We start from the raw sequence: 16,774 nt of genomic DNA, 5'->3' as shown, positions 1-16,774 counted from the left end.
AAGTAAATTTGGGAAATTTAACATTACATTCCTGAATAACCAATAGGTCAAATAAGCAATTAAAAGAGAAACTAGAAAATACTTTGAGATGAGTGAAAACAAAAATGGGACATACAAAACTTACGGGACACAGTGAAGGCAGTGCTTCGAGGGAAATTTACAGTTGTCAACTCCCATATTGAAAAAAATCTCAGATCAATAACCTAGCCTTCCACCTTCAAAAACTAAAAAAAGAGACATCTAAACCCAAAGCAAGCAGAATGAAGAAAATAATAAAGATTACAACAGAAATAAGTGAAATAGAGAAAACTCAAGGAAATAAAAACTGGTTCTTTGAAAACATCAACAAACTTAAACCTTTAGCCAAACTGGCCAAGGAAAAACAGAGAAGATTCAAATTACTAAAATCAGGAATGTAGGAGGAGCCATCACTATCCATCACTCAATAAAAAGTATTATAAAGGAATAGTATGAACAATTATATGCCAATAAATCGGACAAGCTAGATGAAATGGATACATTCCTAGAAAGACACAAACTACTGAAGCCAGCTCAAGAATAGAAAATCTGAAAAAGATCTATAACAAGTAAAGAAATTTAATTAACAATTTTAAAACTTCACCTAAAGAAAAGTCCAGGCCTAGATGGCTTCACTGGTGAATTCTACCAAATGTTTAAAAAATTGGCACCAATCATTCACAAATTCTTCCAAAAAATAGAAGAGGGAATACTTCTCAACTCATTCAAGGAGGCCTTGTATTTACCCTAATACCCTAGGTATTTACCCTAATACCAAAACCAGACAAAGCTATCAGAAGAAAAGAAAACTACAAGCCAATACCCCTTATGAATATTCACAATAAATTTCCAACAAAATACTGGCAAACGGAATCCAGTAATGTATGAAAAGGGTTATGTGCCATGACCAAATGCAATCTATCCCAGAATGCAAGGTTGGTTTAACATACAAAAATCAATGTAATATATCATATTACTTGAATAAAGGGCAAAAGCCACATGAAGTTCTCATACATTTCTTTTAAAAGTGCAAAAATCTAAAAAAACAGGAAGGGAGCTCTTTGTATTCAAAATGAATCCACACTCTACAAAAAAAAAAAAAAATCATGGCATGGCAAAGTTCCTTTACATAACAACTTCCCCAAGGACACCTAAAGTGATAGGGATAGACATAGTTTGGTAACATTTTCAGGAACATGTCTTTATGATTGCCTCCATTATTCAAGAAACAGAGTGATGTAACAGAAAACCAGTTACACTCGTGGAAAAGAAACGCAGATTGTAGTGCCAGGTCTTTCGCTAACTAGCTATGTTACTATGAGAAAGTCCTAGGTTTCTCTGTGCTTCTTTCCCCCACTGTGAAAGTGGGGGGAGTGGGGGGTCAGATCCTAAAATGTCCCTTACAACACTAAATTCTCTGACCCTGGGGCCTTCGTTTCCTCATCTTTAAAATGTGAATAATCAGACCCCATCAGCAACAGAACCGCTGTGTATCTCAGTCAATGAGTTCACAGAAAAGGACTCTCCGTGTAATTCTTTCCATGTATGCCACATACTACGGCCCACTGCTGAGAGCACTACAGCATACACAAATACCTTAGGATGAAATTATGTTGCTCCAGATATTACTTTAAATAAGGAAGCCATTAGCTTCCTTCTATGTTTAATAAAGAACTTTTATTAAATCTATGAGGAGTTTCTACGTGTTCCATGGCAGTAGAAAGAGGCTAAAACTAACAAAGTAAAAGTTAATTAGAATCCAAGACCTCAGCTTGCTCCAGTCTCAAAATTTCTGATTTTCCATCGTAAAGTACACTAAAAATAATCATTATTACAAGACTTTATTCAACCAAAAGTATGTCAAAGCTATATTGACCAACAGAGCACTCTGATGGTATATTAAAGCTCTGGCTTCCTTAATAACGTGTTTGCTGTATTTGAGAGCATGTGAGCTCTAGGTATGACAGTCATGTCACCTAAGTCACCTTCTCTGTAAACATGGACATTTTGCATAGAATTCACAGTCTCAGAGCTCAGACCAGGTAGCATAAAGAAGTGAAAGGCTTCCGTCACTTTTGTGAACCAAGGTGTCACACTGAAATGCAGAAGGTGTCACACTGGCTCAAGTTTTCAATGGCTTAGAAACTGCAAAATAAGGGGTCAACTAGGAGATCAAATAGGGACATGTCCCCAACACAGGAAGGCTCCTCACAGCACCCTGGCCAGTGGAAGGCTTCTGGAGAGGAGCTGACCTCCTGAATTAGTCTGATTTACTGTGCAGCACTCTATTATAAAGTACTTTCTTCATTGGTTAGAAAACAAATTCCACCTACAGCCCTGAGTTTTGCTCTTTTGAAAAACAAATCTAATCCCTCTTCCCCCTGACAGCTCTTCAAATGGCTGCAGACAGCCATCCCATGTCCTCTTAGCCATTTCTTCATTAGTCTAAACTGTACCCATTTCCTTCAACTACCTGGCAGAGGACGAGTGCCCATGCCCACTGTCTCTGAAAGTACCTTCATATTTCTGCATCCACAGTGTCCCTCTTCAAATGTGGTCCTCAGAACCAAACAGTACCTCAAATATGGACTGTCAAGTACCATGAACAGAAGGATTTGATCAGACACTAACTTGCTACCTCACTTGTAGATAATTATATCATCATGGCTACTGAACTAATGGTCCACCAAAGCTTCTGGAGTCTGTTTATTTTATTAACTATTTAAGGCAAAGGACAAGGTACAAAGAATATTACAAACACCCAGAGGCTCCCCTTCGCGCTTAAGAAATAAAATATTACTAATAAGCTTAAAACTCCTATGCATCTCTCAGAGCTCTCGTCCTTGTCCCCCCAATGGTAATCTCAATTTGGTGTTTATCATTTTTTGGGAGCTTTTTTAAACACAGATTACAATTAAAGAAAAAAAAAGTCCCCATTTCTTACTTCCACAGTACTATTATTTTTAAAACTAAATTCTTAACTTAATAAACTTTCTATCTATTTTAAATCCCAGCTCCCTGCACCCCACATCTTATATCACCTTTGCATCTCAATTCTGTCATCCTTTGCATTAGCTACTTCTCCCATACCTGCAAAATATAGTCTGTGGGCCTTCGCGTCTTAATTATTTAAAAAAAAAAAAAGCTAACCAGGATGGGGCTGAGGACAGAGCCTGTGGCAAACCACTACAGCGCTCCCCACACGCTGACATGAATCCATTAAGCAGCCCACCCTGGGCTCGGCCACAGCATCAGTTACAAAGCCACCTAACCACACTGTCATCCCACACTTCACCATCTTCGCCATAACAGCATGAGGGAAACAAACCCTCATCTGATCGCAAGTGATCAGGCAATAAAGAATGGGATAATGACTCAATAACACTGGGGTTCCAGCTCTGACTAGACAGAACACCATGGTTTTGTTTTTGGCATGTCTGGCCCACAGCTGAGCCTGTCCATGCCACTGGGTGGTGTCTGTCCATCTGTCTGTGCCAGAGTGAGTCTCAGCATTAGGCAATCGGGAAGCACAGACAGAGGCAGACCAACATCAGCTATGATGGAGCCAGGCCACAACTCAGATAGGTCCGGAGCAGAGTGCTTCTATAACAGACCCCTGGAATTCAGGGTGAAATAAGGTGTAAGATAAGGGCCAACGTTCTCAAAGGCAGAGAGTGCTAAACTAAACACAGGGCCGTTTACTCGGATCCTTGGATGACGTAAACCTTTTTTTGTAAAAATTATAAAATGTACAAGTACTGGCTGAAAGACTCAGAGCGGCTAGGCGATCATATATAAGTCATGATTTCATTACAGAGACCAGCACCTCCCAAAGCACGCACAGCAAAACAACAGCGCCTCGGGGCGTTAATAAGTGACTTCAAAACAGGAATCCATGGTCCAATGAGTTCAGGCTACACGGGTTTAAAGGAAACTAAGAAGGATTCTTTGCTGCAGAACTTCTCAGAGCTTTTACTAGGCTGACCTGCGTTACAGATCTCTAAGAAGGAGACTTAAGAAGCTGCATTCCCCAAACTTTTTTGGTTCCTGAACACTTCTTACCAGGACTGTCTCAAAGCTTAGTGTTCTGCAGAAGACACTTTAGAAAACACTGAAATGGGTTACTGGTCAATCAATTAAGATGTGCTGGGTGCTAACTGCATGCTGGGCATTAAGGCCAGCAATTCTCATCCACTTTCCACCTCAACCTGCCAAACTATACCCTTCGCATAGGAGTGACATCCCATGGCCTAGAGGGGAAGGTTTCAGTCTCCACCCTTACAGTCAGGTTGGATCACAGGACTGGCCCGGAGTAGGGGGCAATCTTTATGATTCTGTAGTCCAAACATTCGCGAGAAGGCTGTATTTTGTTGGGTGGAGCCACTGAATCATCAGCATTTTAGGAGAGTCCAAATCAGTCAGTACTCAGTGATCACAAGCTAGGAGACCCCAAATAAATTAAACATTCTGGATAAGTTTTTGTGGGAACTACACCATACAAGTGTCAGCTGCTTTAAAATGGACAAACTTTGCAGAGATTTTTCAAGAAGTCTCAAATATAGCAGACCTTAAAAACTTTGGAAGCTGAAAACAGATTTTTTATTATCAGCTTCAAAAAAAAATGCCAGGTCATTTTAAATAACAATCTGAAATTTGTACAACAGGGTGATGGGATGAAAATCTGAGAACAAAAAGTTGACGTCTCGGTGCACCGTTCCCTCCACTCACCCCTAGATCACAGAGCTTATCCTGTAGAAAATGATATTCAGGATAAAGTTTAAATCCTGGATAACACACAATAAATCTCTTTGAGGGATTTATAAAAGCTAGAGGTGAGAATTACTTCCAAAAAGGGATCAGGATTGTACCGACAATTAAGTATTAAACATAGAAATGTGCCAATTTCTTTAGCAAACTATAAAAGGAGGGTGCCTTTTTTCTTCTTCTTTTAAAGGAGAACAAAAATGACAGGCTTTAAGAATTTCTTTTAATCCTGGAGGAAAAAAAAAAACCTAAAAAAAAAATACCTAGTTAAACTTTCACAAGTAAATTTTAAAGAGTCTCACCCAAATGAAATCTAATTGTTTGGATTTCTTAAGTTATATTAAATGTAGCAAGTTTACAAGCCTAAATTTTCCAATGGACTAATGGTCTTTTTAATACACCAGGATTGGAATGGCTCTGCCCAGTAAAAGCCCCACTGAGTGAGCCTCAGCTGCAAGAATTTGCTCATAAAAGTGTCTCCAGTATTTTGCTTTATAGCACCACTGTGAATTGCAGCATTACGGGAAAAAAAAAAAAGCCCCCGTGGCTCAAAAATTAGCTTTATTAACTCTGCCTGGATTAGGGTTACCAGGGAGGCCCACAACAGGGGAAAAGTGTCATTGTTCTAGTCACACGTTCATATACCAAGTCTGCTTGGGGAGGACACCCCATATATAGACAGCTGTATATGGACTCGTTATCTCAATGTCCTTTTTTCCCATTTGCAGTTAAAGTCACTTGCTTTTGCCCACACCACACCACTGATTGCGGTCAAGGTCACCAGTGACCTCCAAGTTGCTAAATCCAATGGTCATTTCTCAGTCCTCTTTGACTTGACTAACAGCAGCGCTTAACACCTTTGCTCACTCTCCTGCTTGAAAACTTTTATCCCTTGCCTCAGGGGGACTCTGCACTCTAGGTTTTCTTCCTATCTGCCTTGTCAGTCTCCGCCTTATCTCCTCGGCCTCTAATCACTGCGGTGCCCCCAGGCACAATCCCTGAATCTCTTCCTCTATCTACACTCATCTCCCTGGCCACCTCGTCCAGTTTCCTGGCTTTAAATACCATCAGGGCCTGACAGCTTCCAAATTTAGATCTTTGGCCCAGAGTTGAACCCAGATCACCTCTGGACTCAGATCCAATTACTGATTTCCATAACTTGCTCATTCCACCATTTTCCCTTTGTGGGTAAAGGCTGCCTTGTCCATCAGCTGTTCATGGGAGTGCATGTTGACTCCTCCCCCTCCCCTCAGACCCAGCCCATCAGCAGACCTGACTCCGCCCACTTCTGGTACAGTCCAGGTCCAAACCACCATATTCGCTCATCTGGATTATTTCGGTATCCTTCAAACCAGTCTCCTTGTTGCCATCCTTGTCCCACTACAGCATAATCACACAGCAGCCAAAACCATTCCTTTTAAAATGTAAGTCTGACCTTGTCACTCTGCTCAGAACACTTCAATGATGTCCCATCTCCTTCAGAGTAGAAGTTCAAGTTCTGTTAATGGGTGAAGTGCCTTTCACATTCTGACCATCTCTCCTTCTCTGATCCCCATCTGCTCACTACACCCCCATGTTAGTTTCCTATTGATGCTCTAACAAATTATCACAGACTTAGAGGTCAAAACAATACAAGTTTGTTCTCTGACAGTTCTAGAGACCAGAAGTCAAAAATCAAGGTATTGGCAGCAGGGCTGCATTCCTTCTGGAGGCTTCAGGGAAAAATCTGTTTCCTCAGCTTTTCCAGCCTGTAGAGCAGCGGTTCTCAACCTTCCTAATGCTGCGACCCCTTAATACAGTTCCTCATGTTGTGGTGACCGCCAACCATAAAATTAGTTTCGTTGCTACTCTATAACTGTAATTTTGCTACTGTTATGAATCGTAATGTAAATATTTTTTTGTTTTCCGATGGTCTTAGGCAACCCCTGTGAAAGGGTCGTTCGACCCCCAAAGGGGTCGCGACCCACAGGTTGAGAACCGCTGCTCTAGAGGCAGCCTGCATTCCTTGGCATGCGTCCCCTTCCCTCCATTTTCAGAGCCAGTCACATTGTACCTTCTCTCCTCTTGACCTTCTGCCACCCTCTCATAAGGAGCTTTGTATTACTAATTGCATTGAACCCAACTGGATAATCACCCCATGGCAAAATCCTGAACTTACATGTGCAGAGGTCCTTTTAACGCAGAAGTAACATTCACAGGTTCTGAGGATTAGGTGAACATCTTTGGGGGTTCCATTTTCAGCCTCCTACAACCTAGGCACTGCCTGCCGTTCCTCAAATACAGCAGGTATGCTCACCTGAAGGCCTCTGCTCTTGCTATTCACCTCTGCGGAGACCTGCACAGCTTCCTTCTTTCCTCCTTCAGGTCTTTGCTCAAAGGTCAGCTGCTCTGTGAAGTCTTCCCTGGTCACTTCAAAGTGAACCCCAACATCACCTATGTGTATGCTGTCTGATTTTTCTCCATTGCACTTATCACCATCCGATATACTCTATGTTTAATTATGTATTTATTGCATATAATGTAAGCTTTCTGAAAGACGGGTAGGTACATGGCACATAGTAGGCCCTCTGTAAATAACTGAATGAGAAAAATAAGTCCAACTGTTTTTTTTTTTTAATTCAACACTTACCAAAACTTGACTGCTTGTATTTTCAAAAGTTAGCTTCTGGCATGTGCTGTCCTCAGGAGGCTCTGCCTTTCCTAGTCAAATACAATCTCTTGCTTTTTGCCTGTTTTTCTTTTGAACTTTTTAGGATGGAAAATTTCAAACACATAGAAGTAAAGTGAACGCTATAACAAACTCATAAGTACCCGCCATCAGTTGAAATGATTATCAATACCACTTTGCCATTCCGGTTTCACCTAGCCCCCACCTTTTCTCCTCGAGTTCTCTGCTTTTTCCTAACCCCTGTTTCTAGGAGGCAGCCACTGCAACCTGGTGAATTAAAAGGAAAACTCCTGAGAGTGCTTGAGTCTCAGGCCTGCACACATCTCCTTGAGAGAAAAGTCTGGTGGCAAAAGTGAAAGTTAAGAACTAAGGGAACCCTGCCAGCAACGACAGGTCTCCAGGATCATTTCTGGTATGAAATCAATTTAGCTGCACTTGGCTATGGATTCCCGACTTTTAAAGACTTCATTAAGATCTTTAACTATAAAACCTCAAGGGTTTAGGTTCTCCTATTTGGACATCTGGGAAAATCGTAACATCACATTTTCCTTGAAGCTTGAAATATCATTATCTAATACACTGGGTTTAGTTCCAGAATTACTTATTTATTTTGGTAACACCTACTTCTTGCTCACCAATTTTATCATAAATCTTGAGTTTTTTAACCTCTGCATCTTGCCTCTTTCTGCACATTTTTCTACCTTTTGCTTGAAAAAAATGAATGACATTGTTGCCTATGTAGCTGAACTTCTAAAACTATACATTAGGAAACACACATAACTAAAATATATGTTAAAAGTGGAAATTACAAAAGACAAACTCCTAGAGATTGAGGACAGATGAATGGTTGCCAGGGGTTAGAAATGGGAGGGGACAGAGGTGGCCGTGGCTATAAAGGGCAGCACGGGAGAGCCATGTGAGAGGTGTTCTCCATCTTCTGTGGTCACACGAATCTACACCTGTGATAAAGCTGCAGGCACAAGTCGGTGCAGATAAAACTGGTGAGATATGAACGAGCTCTGTGGCCTGCACCGATGTCAATTTCCCACGTTTGATATTGTCCTATAGTTACGCAAGATATTATCAATGCGGGAAACTGGGGGAACGGTACACCGGTCGGCTCTGTACTATTTTTTACAACTTCCTGTGAATTTATAGTTAAGTTTTTAAAAATGAATGTTGGTAAATACCTAAAAACCTTTCCTCCTCAGAATTATTCATGCTGCAATAGAATAACACAGTTACCCGTCTCATAAAAACCAAACAATTTTGTAATTTTGAACGACAATTTTGTAAGTGTTAGTCATTTAAAAATACTATCCTTTAAAATGCCAGGAATCCTGTGGGCACACACAATACAATGAACATAAAATTATAAATCGCAAGATGACGAAGCTGTTCAGTGAACTGCCCGATGCATAACTTCCGAGATATTTCAGCATGATACACTCCCACAGAGATGCTAAACCGTTGAGGGACAACTCTTGATAGCACAGAGCTAGAGAGGTCAGCATGAAAAGTACAGAGGGGTCACACACTAACGTAGCAGGGCTTTGGATCTGGAAGCAGAAAGCCTCGCAAAGTATAGAAGGAGAGGGGATGCAGAAAGGAGACAACGGCAGAGCAAAATCAGTTCTCCAGCACAGTCTGTGGCATAATTAAACCTCTAAAAGTCCTCCCCGATCAGGGTTCCTTACCATGAGTTAGTTACCAATTTGGCATAAAGATCTAAGCACACAGGTTTTCTCCAAGGGCACACAGCTAGCTCATGGTGCCAATTCCACGCAACTGGCCCAATTTCACTAAAATCCCAAGGTGGCTACATGAAAAGAGAAAACAAGAGAGACAGAGAAAACGAGCCCCCTCTAAAATAAAAATCATAAAGCAGCAGGATGTCCCATTCAACAGAAGGACTTCTTCCCTGTTTCAAAAATAAAAACGCCACGAGAAACAAATGAAAATGCTACTTACTTTTTATTACTTTGTGGTTTTATTTTAATGCTTGAAAAACAAAGCCAATTCTGCAAACTACTGGCCACCCATTGTCATCTTCATGCAAAAGCTCAATGAAAAAAAATCTGGCTTCACAGATCAGTGCCACCTTAGGGGTTCTGTTTAAAATATTTTCTATTCTTATACGTGTGCTCTAAAAATGAGGTTAAAAAAAAACAACAAAAATCCAACTGGCCAAAGAGGGAAGAATTCTGGTGGACAATTGGACTACTGTGTTGCAAATTAAACTGTTCACACCTGCAGCATAATCTCACCAGCATAACCAATCTACCCTGAAATGCAGCCCCATTGTACCAAAAGGGGGATCTCTTTTTCCACTAGATCCTATCTTTCCCTGATAAACTCTTTGGATGAGAAAACCAGCAGCAGATGTGAAAGCCACATGGCCCTCAACAAAGCAAGGGAGCAAAAAGCAGTGTTAAAAGAAAAGATTCCTTAAACAGCAGCTCGCTATCAAGAATGAAGATTTTATCATCTAATGCTGACTTTGTGGAAAGCAGCTCGCTATTAGACCCTCGTCCAAGACTCTGGCTTAACAGCATCAGGCTGAAATCCAGGAGTTGGACTCACTTAGCTACACCCTTGTTTTCAACTCTTGGGAACGGGGCCAATGTGTAAAGTTAGAATATAACAAATACAATTTCCAAGGGGAAAGTAGAAGACAATGTAGGTACTCTTACTTAATGTAATCGATAGGCTCTGAGCATGGTTTACAATTCAGTACATTTTTATTTAGTGAATTTTAGCCTTTGAATAATTTTGTCCATCACTTCCCAAAGATTTCTGCATTGAAGATAACTTGCCAACACCTCCACTGAAGTTAATACTGTGGCAGTCAAGAACACTGAAAACTTTTTCAAACTCCTATTTAAGTAGAAAAATAATTTTGATGAAGCAAAAGGCTTCCTAAAGAAACAGTGTAAAGCCAGAAAGTCTCTAAATTGTCCTGTATTATGTGTGATTTCATTAAACTGCCATGGAGGCGGCAAGCTCTGGGGTCTAAACCTGGCTACAGTTTTCACCACTCTAAAATTTCCTTAATATTTTTAACTTCACATTCTTGGTGGCACTCCGGATTTTAGTGTATAGTTCTCCTACCACTCGATTTTACCGAACCCTTTCTCTTGAGGGTGTAGACACTTGTGTAAAACATATTATAGAATCCAGGAATGGGAAATGGTAACCACTAAACAAATTCATTATTTGGCAGTTATGGACAATGGATATTTCAGTGTCTTCTGGGTAACACAGCTGTCCATGAAAAGCTAAATGGTCAGCAATCATACATACATTTAACTTTTGAGAAATAATATACTCTTCGCCAATTACACTCTTCACCAAAAAGAAGGGAACAAGAGACTAATTTTAATGTCCTAAACCCTTGCCTCTCAAAGCATGGCCAAAGCCATGTTGGCATCACCAGGTTAGAAATGCAGACAATCGGGCCCCACCCCAGACCTCCTGAATCCAAATTTGCATTTTATCAAGATCCCCCGTGACTTGTGTGCACAATAAAGTTTGGCCAAGACAGTATCTCCCACCATTCCACTCCATGAACGTATGCCCCAGAGTAAGCATGAGATGGGTGACACTGACCTCCAGTTCCCTTGGTGGGTCTCAGGTCTCACGTGCCTCGCACCTTGTTGAGTGGGAGTCTGGTCTTTAAAGGGTAATTTGGACTATACGTCTAAAACATGACTTCACTGTTTTGTCCCCACATTGACCCTCAGCTCCCAACCTAACAACTGGCTTGATTAAACCAAGAGCTCGTATCTCACATCTTTGAATTAAAAAACAGTGAGGGGCCAGCCGAGTGGCGTGTTGGTTAGGAGTTGGCTTGAGACGCCAGCTCTGAGCAGCAGAGCCCCAGTTTGGATCCCACATGAGGGCCAGTGACGCTGCGCCCTCTACAGCTAAGATGGTGAACAACAGCTCGACCTGGAGCTGGGCTACCATGAGTTGCCGGCGACGGCGGAGGCTGTAGTGGGGCTGCAGTGGACTGCCGTAAAGCTACCGTGAGTAGCTAGCAGCCAGCGTGAGTGGCCGGCAGCCGGTGTGAGCTGCTGTGAGCTGCTGTGAGCTGCCGTCCAATGGTCAGCGACTGATCTGCCTCAGCCGGGAAGAGCGCAATGATCAGAATACCAACTGGGCCAGTGAAACGACGTCCTCCACTAGACTGAAGAACAAAACACAGCAACTTATCTGTTCCCCTTCCCCAATTCCCCAATAAAATATTTAAAACAAAAACAAAAACGGTGAGGACATTAACAGCTCAGGCTAGCTCAATAAAGGCCGAGCACAGAATTGTCAGCCTTGAGCACACAGCCACAGGTCAGCCATAACTCAGACCACAGGGAGAATGGAGCTCTGCAGCAGACGGTCACAGAAAGATAAACACCAAGTGGTGATGTGGAACATAATCCCTTAAATTCAGGGCTGCTTTCCTTCAAGTAAAGTTGCTACCCAAATTCATTAATCCTTTAGAATTGGTAATTCTGCTAAGTCAATTTCTGTTACGGAGGAGCTTCCCACACTTTAATTACACATGTCAGTCAATCCTGAACATCGGTTAATGACAGCTCACCTGTGCACACCTTCCCAGGTCTTTCCTGTCCAGATACTGAAATATATTGATTGCCAATTCATAAGGCAGCTGGATATCAAAGAAGGGCACATCATCCATTTCATTCTGAGGGGGAAAAAAGAAGGAAACAAGCTTACAAATCCGGGCTTTGAAAAAGCTCATATATACACTCTTTAAATTACCAGAGATATTCTCAGGCGGCGATGAGAGACATGATGGCGTTTCCCAGGAGGAGCAAAGCGCCCTCGGTCCTTGGCACAGCACCGTCCCAGGACTAATTCAGAACCTGGCAGCCATGCTCCATTCTCTGACCCCCACAAGCCCACCCTCACGTTCACTTATGAAATCCACAAGACCATTTCCCATTAGGCTTCAAAAAGGAGAAGTGGGGGGCGCCATGTTCCAGCCTGAGGCAGGCCACAGGTGTCTGTGTGTGAGGTGAGGAAAGCCTCTTGGCCCCTAAGGGAAGGTGAGCAGCGGGCAGCGAGAGAGTGAGCCCTGCAATCACGGAGGCCCCCAGTGCTCCCAGGACAACTGCTACCACCCCTCAACTTGGAGGGGAGCGAGTGCCCCCCAGCCGTAGCAGAAATGTTGACCTAGGTCACTACAGTGTTTTCATCAGGAAAAGGGGAATCGGGCCACGAACATGAGCAAAAAGTAAATAAATGAAGCGCTGCTCTTGAGTGAGGTGAACGCCATCTCCCCTTGGACGCTGGAGGAGCACACGGTTTCCTAATGCACTCAGGGGCTTACGCTGGTTAACCTGAGTGAGCCAGTGCAAACAAAGCAGTTCTTCTTCGGTGTCATTTGTTCCTGCAGAGAAATCAGAGCTCGCCTGCCTTTGGATAAGCAATTAGGGATGAGGTAACAGGCTTTATTTGAGAGATAAGGCTGTCATGACGATCCTGGTAGCACAAAGAAATATGAGTGTGAAACAGAAAAAAAAGCCAAGTGTGCATATGTACCGCTCTGCCTGCTCCGAAATCCACCTGCCAAAGCTCACTTTGGTGTGTGCTTCTGCAAAGCTAGGGAAAGCAGTGCTCTCCATCCCAACAGAGCCTGCTTAATACAATTCATCTTTAATAAGCTTTGGCTGAAATCAGTGACTTACTGGTTGCAAGCAAATTATTAATTCCCCACTCAAATACAACAGTCAAAAATTGCAAGGCTGAAGTCTCAAAACTGAAAACAGTCTCAGCATTTTTGAGGGAGTGTGAGCATCAATTTAAACCCTACCAAGATTCAGGGTAAAGATTTTTCCGGAATCATGTTCTCCATTGTCTAGGACTCTCAGCGCTAAGAGATAATCCGGGGCTTAAGGAGGAAATGTATTCAACTGCAAAAAACCAGTGCAAGGCTAAGTGCGAGGGCCTAAAAGGATCACTAGACGGAAGAGAGAATAAGAGTTGACAGTTCTCTGTGGGTAAAGAAGGACTAGAATGTTACATCGGGAGAGAAAAGTTGACTATTCAGGGGGGAAAACAACAGAAAAAAATCTGCAAGTGTTACCGAAAGACAAAGGGGTCCTTGCCTAAAAAAATAATGAAGAGTCATTGTTCTAATGTCAGGCTAGGTCCCCTCCTCCAACTAACTGGCTTCACTCATCAAGAAAAAGAGGCATCACTTTCTCGGCCCAGATATGACTTGAGACCCTCGACACAACCCTGAGGCGCATCCCCGCCAGTGGAGGAAAGCCGTGAGGCGAGGCATCATGGGAAGCCTTGGACTACTGCTTTCCGTTTGGGGTTACTGGCTGTGGCGAGCAGAAGTCTACCTTACCTACACCTGAAACAAGCGCAAGTGCTTCCTTATCTTCGTACAAGCAGATTAAGGGCAAAGAAAAGCCTGCGCTCGTGCAAACCGCATTCATATTTAGCTGTTCACTGTTACAGAGACGTGCCAAGCAAGCACTGTTGTCTTCAATCAGTCCCTTCAGGACTAACTAGAAACCGTGGACTTGACAGAACTGTGAAGAAACAGGAGAAAACCCCTTTGTTCTTAAGTTATTCCTGGGCGGAAAAGGCACACTTGTGGTGGCAATTCTCTCTTCTCATCCCCGAAGACAATGGCCCTCCCTTAGCAAACCCCACCCCTGCCACCACCCTCCTTGGGCCCAGCCTCCGTGAGTCCTGGCTCGCAGCACAGCATGGACGATTAGAGCCAAGATTCTAACTGACAGTCCTGGATCTGCCACGAGACCAGGCCAAATGCAGCTAAGCCTCAGCTTCCTCATCTGCAAAACAGATAAATGCCCCATGAATAGGTATGTTACTAAGAAAAAAATGAAATAATGTTACATGGAAAGGGCTTGGCCCAAGCTCCGGGCTAAGCACGCACTAACTGGTTGTTAATATTGCTATTTTCTTTCCCTGAGTGCCACTCCTGCTTCTTTTTCCTTCCACACATATTTGTTGATTAGGTCCACATCCCGTTACTCCCATTCTATCTTGTTGTTTACACAGAAAGCTGTCTCCCCTTGTTATACTATAAGCAGCCGACAGCTGGTGACAGTGGCAAGGGGATGGCATAGGAGAAGCTAAGTTATTCAGGAGTCTGAACATTAGATATATCATGCAACAGGTCTTTTTTGAGGAGATTTTTAAAAAAGAATCATCCATTTTAAAAGGTTCTACTACAGTAATACCCAAAGAAGGGTTTCCTCTAGTGCATAGTGAATGGAAAGGATGCAGCCACCAGGGTGCAAATGACCAGCCAGGATGTTATGGCTCCCGCACCAACAAATGATCAGAGACACCATGCAATGCACCAGTTGTGATGGTTCTTGGTTATTTCTAAGTTCTGGAGGGCAACGACTGCTTCAAAGCATTGAATTAAAATTGGTAAATACCAGAGCCGGCCTAGTGGCTCAGTTGGTTAAGAAGCTCCCTCAAGAGTGCAAGCTCTGAACAATAGGGTCACCGGTTCAATTCCCAGCCCGAGCTGAGCTGCCACTAAGCTGCCAACAGGTGGCAGGATGGCTCAGCTAAAACAAATTTAAAATAAAATAAAATAATAAAATTGGTAAATACCAACATTACAAAGCCATACTTTTTAAAAAAATCACTGTGCTCTTAGAATTACATATAAACTCCAAAATTATGGTCAATCCAGAACAGATCAAGTCCCAGACTTTCATATAACCAACCTTCCCTGTTGCTACCACTGGTTGGAGAATGGCAGGGGAAAAAGGGAACCAAAATACTAAACGAATGTCCACATCTTAAGAAATAAGGAGACCCACAAGGTTGGGATCCAAATGCTGAAGTTTTATGTTTCCCACTTGGAATCCTTTTGGCAAGACAGTCTATCAATGGCTCTTGTGGTGGAGGCTACAGTGGGTCACTGAGGTTCCCCCTCTGGGTCCAAGACACTTATTCCCCCAGGTGCCCAGAACGCAGCCTGCGGCTGGCTCACAGCTGACTTCCTTCTGAGGCACTGCCCTTGGCCAAACAAGCTGCCGCGGCCAAGGTTACATCCCTCCTGGAGGGCAGTGTGCATCCAATGACTAGTCGAGGCCTGGCCCCTTGCCTCAGTTCAGGACCTCTCAGAAAGGGCAACCCACTAAGCCACGTGCATGCAAATCTCCATCTGAGAGCCTGTTTCATGAAAAATCCAACCTGTTCCCCAAGGCAATAGATGTGATCCATGATAGTTCTGAGTTCAACACATTCTCAAGGGTTCTTATGCACAACTCTGGAGACAGCAGGTAACCTACTTCCCTCTCCTCTACTCAAGGAGACATAATGGAATACCAGTAAATTAGAGTGACATTATTATACCAAAAAACAAACAAAAAATCTAGAGTGCTTCAAGGTTAAGTAAATCATTCATAAACTTCACCTTGCTATTATTAGTAATGTATCACTTGGGAAACACCTTACTGAAGTATTGAGAGTACTGACCCTGTGATTAAAAAAGCAACTCTTTTACAGGTATGCTTGATTTGACGAGAATATGGAGCCACATCTTAGAAGGAGATTGTAGCTTTATAACCATGCGCACCCTAATAGCAGCAGCATAATGTCTTAAGCATTCTCATTTGGTATTTCCCACAGTTCATTAATAGAAGTAAAAAGTACTCTTTGTTATGAGTGTGCAGAGAAATACCTTATAATCTAAAAGGTACTATCAGATTTCCACCTAGGCTGTTTTGAAGCACAGAGTCATCTAAAAAGTTATGGGCCACATTAACCAAGTCTGTAGCTTACTGACTTAAAAACATGAGAATGAACAAGTTAGCATTTCACAAACGAAGACATTCCAAGGAAGAGATTAAAGACACTGGAAATGTTAATACAGTGAAACTTGGTCACACTACAAAAATGCCAATATGACTAAAATGTTTAGAGAATAATTTCACATTAATGTAATAGCCCAAGTGGGCCGGCCGAGTGGCTCAGTTGGTTAAGAGCTTGCTCAAGAGTGCAAGCACTGAGCAACAGGGTCGCCGGTTCGATTCCCAGCCCAAGCTGAGCTGCCAACAGGTGGCAGGATGGCTCAGCTTAAAAAAAGAAAATAATAATAATAATGTAACAGCCCAAGCAATGTAAGAATGGCCAAATTTATGCTACAGAAGACCAACAAATTCAAAATATTAAAGTTCATTCAAATTTAAGGAAAAGCATGTTTTTTATTACAACCTGGCTTTTTAAATTAATGGCTCAGATATTTATTCTCTACCACTACTGATGACTCTTGTCCTATACTACATATCAAAACTGTCTGTG

General features: G+C 42.5%; 1 protein-coding gene across 2 annotated transcripts in view; it reads right to left on the bottom strand.

Annotated features, from left to right (window-relative positions):
• FBXW8 (F-box and WD repeat domain containing 8) overlaps positions 1 to 16,774 on the bottom strand; it is a 131,667-nt gene that overhangs the window by 101,062 nt on the left and 13,831 nt on the right. For both annotated transcript variants that reach the window (XM_019641588.1, XM_019641589.1), the window contains exon 2: positions 12,048 to 12,152. In XM_019641588.1, coding sequence (XP_019497133.1) covers positions 12,048 to 12,152 — 105 coding nt within the window. The remainder of the gene's footprint in view (positions 1 to 12,047; positions 12,153 to 16,774) is intronic.

The sequence above is a fragment of the Hipposideros armiger genome, unplaced genomic scaffold (assembly GCF_001890085.2).
Source record: "Hipposideros armiger isolate ML-2016 unplaced genomic scaffold, ASM189008v1 scaffold_62, whole genome shotgun sequence".
Classification (NCBI taxonomy): Eukaryota; Metazoa; Chordata; class Mammalia; order Chiroptera; family Hipposideridae; genus Hipposideros; species Hipposideros armiger.
This window is presented reverse-complemented; position numbering and strand designations above follow the sequence as displayed.